Source organism: Myotis brandtii, unplaced genomic scaffold (assembly GCF_000412655.1).
Source record: "Myotis brandtii unplaced genomic scaffold, ASM41265v1 scaffold806, whole genome shotgun sequence".
In the NCBI taxonomy this organism is placed as follows: domain Eukaryota; kingdom Metazoa; phylum Chordata; class Mammalia; order Chiroptera; family Vespertilionidae; genus Myotis; species Myotis brandtii.
The window spans coordinates 2053785-2057435 of NW_005371249.1; the positions used below are offsets into that span (position 1 = coordinate 2053785).

The 3651-nt window shown below is 51.7% G+C and overlaps 1 protein-coding gene across 1 annotated transcript in view; it reads left to right on the plus strand.

The window, feature by feature from the left end:
- Window positions 1-3651, plus strand: part of CD72 (CD72 molecule) — an 8533-nt gene that overhangs the window by 3124 nt on the left and 1758 nt on the right. Inside the window, exons 3-5 of the mRNA XM_014531459.1 lie at window positions 2-141; window positions 632-997; window positions 2810-2936. Coding sequence (XP_014386945.1) covers window positions 2-141; window positions 632-997; window positions 2810-2936 — 633 coding nt within the window. The remainder of the gene's footprint in view (window position 1; window positions 142-631; window positions 998-2809; window positions 2937-3651) is intronic.

The window sequence follows — 3651 nt, forward strand, 5'->3', positions numbered from 1 at the left end:
ACTCGTTCCTGGGCTCACTGCGCCTCGTGCCACTGTCTCCCGAAGGCCAGGGCAGCCCAACCTGCTGGAAATACCTCCTTCTGGGCCTGCTCCTCACCTGCCTGCTGTTAGGGGTGGCTGCCATCGCCCTGGGGGTGCGCTGTGAGTATGGCTCCCATCTCCCACTCCCCGCATTCCCCCAGCAGCTGCCCTCCCCCAGCAGGGGCCGGAGTTACCACCACCCCGTCCTAAGCTTGGGGTCTGGTTTCCAGCCTGGTCTTGCTCTATCAGTGGTCGGCAAACTCATTAGTCAACAGAGCCAAATATCAACAGTACAACGATTGAAATTTCTTTTGAGAGCCAAATTTTTTAAACTTAAACTATATAGGTAGGTACATTGTTATTAACTTAATTAGGGTACTCCTAAGGCTTAGGAAGAGCCACACTCAAGGGGCCAAAGAGCCGCATGTGGCTCTCGAGCCCCAGTTTGCCGAGTCTAAATTAACCTCACCCAGTCCAGTCACTCCTTGAACTTCAGGCAGCCAGAGCTTCCATTCCAGCTTGGCGTGCAGAATGTCGCAAGCAATAGGGGAAGGATTGGCGCGGGGTCCCAGGGCACAGGGCACCCACGTCTCTCCTTCTGGCCGAGCAGATCTGCAGGTGTCTCAGCAGCTCCAGCACACGAGCAGGGCCCTGGACACGACTAACAGCAGCCTGAGGCAGCAGCTCCGCCTGCAGAGCGCGCAGCTGGGCCAGCAGGAGCGGGAGCTGCAGGGCTCCAGGAGGGAGCTGGCCCAGACGCGGGAAGCGCTGCAGGTGGAACAGCGCGATTGCCAGGCTGTCAGGAAGCAGTCACAGGACTGGCTGGCCGGCTGGGAGGAGACAAAGGAGGCCCTGAGACGTGAGGAGACGCAGAGGAGGGACGTGGAGGAGAGGCTGAACCGCTGGCGGGACACGCTGAAGCCCCTCTGCGTGCCGGAAACGCCGAAGTCCAACTTGGAACACCACCACCCCTCAGGTATCTGCTCTGGGAGAGGAGAGGCGGGAGGTGTGCTGTGAGGGATGGAGGTTATGTGCATCCACCCTCAACCCCCGTTTTATTTTTTACCTTGTTAATCTCTATGACCCTCAGTTCCATGCCATGCTGCCACCCACTCACAGCTGCACCTGAGCTCAGCATCCCAACTGCTGAAAGGACGGTGTCAGACCTCACTCTGACCACTACTGCCTGTTCCAGGCTCCCCACGCTTCCTCAGCCTCGCGGAGTTCTCGGCCCCATGGAGAACCCTGTCTCCTCCCTTCCTGGCAGCCTCACCTGTCCTCACTTCTCTCTGCTCATCTTGCATTCCGGGCGTCACTTCAGTCACTCACTCCTTTGTCCCACTGTCCTTCTGGTGCCCCTGACTGGCGATATCTCAACTCCGGATGAGATATCTCTGCCCACCTTGCCCGTGCCTGCACCCTGGTGAGCCACGTTGTGCAGTCATTCTGCTTGGTGCCTTGAAACTCTAGTTTGAACCTCAGCTGGGGCCTCAGCGCTGCCTGGCAACTCCGCAGTGGTCGCCTCGCTCGCCCCGTCTGGCTTTCAGCAGAAGCCCTATTCGGTTAGAGAGGAATGCCCTCCGTTTCCCACCACCAAGTCTATGTGTCCACTTACATTTTGCCCACCCCCATCTCTTGCAAGGATAACTGCAACAGCTTGCTGGATGTTCTCCCTAAACACCCCCCTACACCCTCATTCCACTCTTCATATTGCAGCCAGGGTACTCCTTTAAAAACAAAAATCTGATCTTATAATCCCAGGTAATTAATTAATCAAAGGTTATGGAATACATACTATATGTCCAGCACCGTGCCCAGGCATTGGGATACAGGCAGCGAGCAACATTCCTGTATGTAAAACCCCACACTGACTTTCTCTTCCTTGGAATATGAAAACAAAAAACCCCTTAACATGGCTTTCAAGGCCCCTGCCTGTCTTTCAGCATACCACTTCTTCCCTCACCCTCTTCAGTTTGACCACACCAACTTTTTTTTTTTACTCCTTTAAATTACTGATATACTAGGGAAGAGGGAGGGTGGAGGTGGAAAAAGGCATATGGGGGATAAATGATGGTGGGAAAAATAATTAAAAAATAAATTACTGATTTACAAAGGGCAGTCTGGTGGTGGGGCAAGAACTATAACTGCAACTGCAACTACTATTTATTCCAGAGGGTAGTTGAGTGGGCACATGAGAAAATGTAGACAGAAGAGAGGGAGCTAGTGGGGAAAGAATGGTTTTTGAGTGACGGGGGGTAGGACTGATGGAACAAAGCAAGGAGAGAGGTGGGTTGGGGTCAGGAGCACAGGTTGAGGTGTAGGATGTTAAAGAAAGTGGGTGGTTTATTTCTTATGGATGGTCAGGAAAAAAGAAACAGAGAAGAGACACATTTTGAGGTGGAGGGAAGGGAAATGGAGAGAGTTCACATCAAGTGTCTGACAATTTCAGCAAAATGGGAACCAAGGTTGTCTACTTGTGGAAGAGTGGAGAGGGCAGGAGGTTGGCTAGCAGCTTGAGGTGTGTTTGGGAATAGTACGGCTAGCCCTATTAAAATAAACCTCCCAGATGGTTAGGAGAAAGTTGTTGGATGTTAAGGCTTTCACTAAGTATACGCAGGCTTTGCATTTCCAGAAAGGTTGCAAAGATCAAGGACTAGAAGTCATGAAGGGGCTGAGAGTAGACTGGAGACCACTGTTAGCAACTAGATCTCTGAGCAACACTTTCACTCCAAGTGTTGAGATCTCGCTCTGGTCTGGGCTGTGCTGTCACACTCTTTCTGTTTTTTAGACACCTGCTGTCCCCTGGGATGGATACTGATGGCAACGAATTGCTTTTACATCTCACTTATTAAAAGAAGTTGGGAAGAGAGCCGAAACTATTGTAAATCTCTGTCCTCCAACCTGGCCACGTTTGAGTATTATTCAGTAAGCATACCTTTATTTACAGACAGTCATGGGTACTATTAGGTAAAGGCACATATGTCGTCACGTCAGGGATGGCAGTGCACACATGGCATGCTTCCTGTGGCATGCATTCCTTCTCCGTGCAGCTTCTCAGCACAGTGCTTCAGGCAGCCCCAAGCATGAGAGTTGACTTATGAGCCGTCTTTACTTTTACCTGTTTCTCATTTCAGCTTTCTGGTCAGTGTTCTGGGCTGCCTAACAAAGTATTTGACTGTCATGACCTCTCAGGCAGGGAGGCCCCAGACCTGGTGGGCTGGATTGTAGGGACTGTTTCCTTGTGACCATAGCAGCCCACAGAATGACTGCCTTTCACAGGCTGGCAGTTCTTACCCAGCTGGGAGGGGGACTGCAGGGTGAGCCTGTATCTGCAGGGTGGCTCTTGGAGGATGCAGGGAAAGGTCACCAAAGATGGGCACAGTTCTCTTGTCAAAGCTCCTAGGTTGCCCTAGCTGGTTTGGCTCAGTGGATAGAGCCTCGGCCTGCGGACTGAAGGGTCCCAGGTTTGATTCCAGTCAAGGGCACATGCTTGGGTTGTGGGCTCAATCCCCAGTAAGGGGTGTGCAGGAGGCAGCCAATCAATGATTCTCTCTCATCATTGATGTTTCTATCTCTCTCTCCCTCTCTTTTCCTGTCTGAAATCAATAATAATAATAATAAAAAAATATA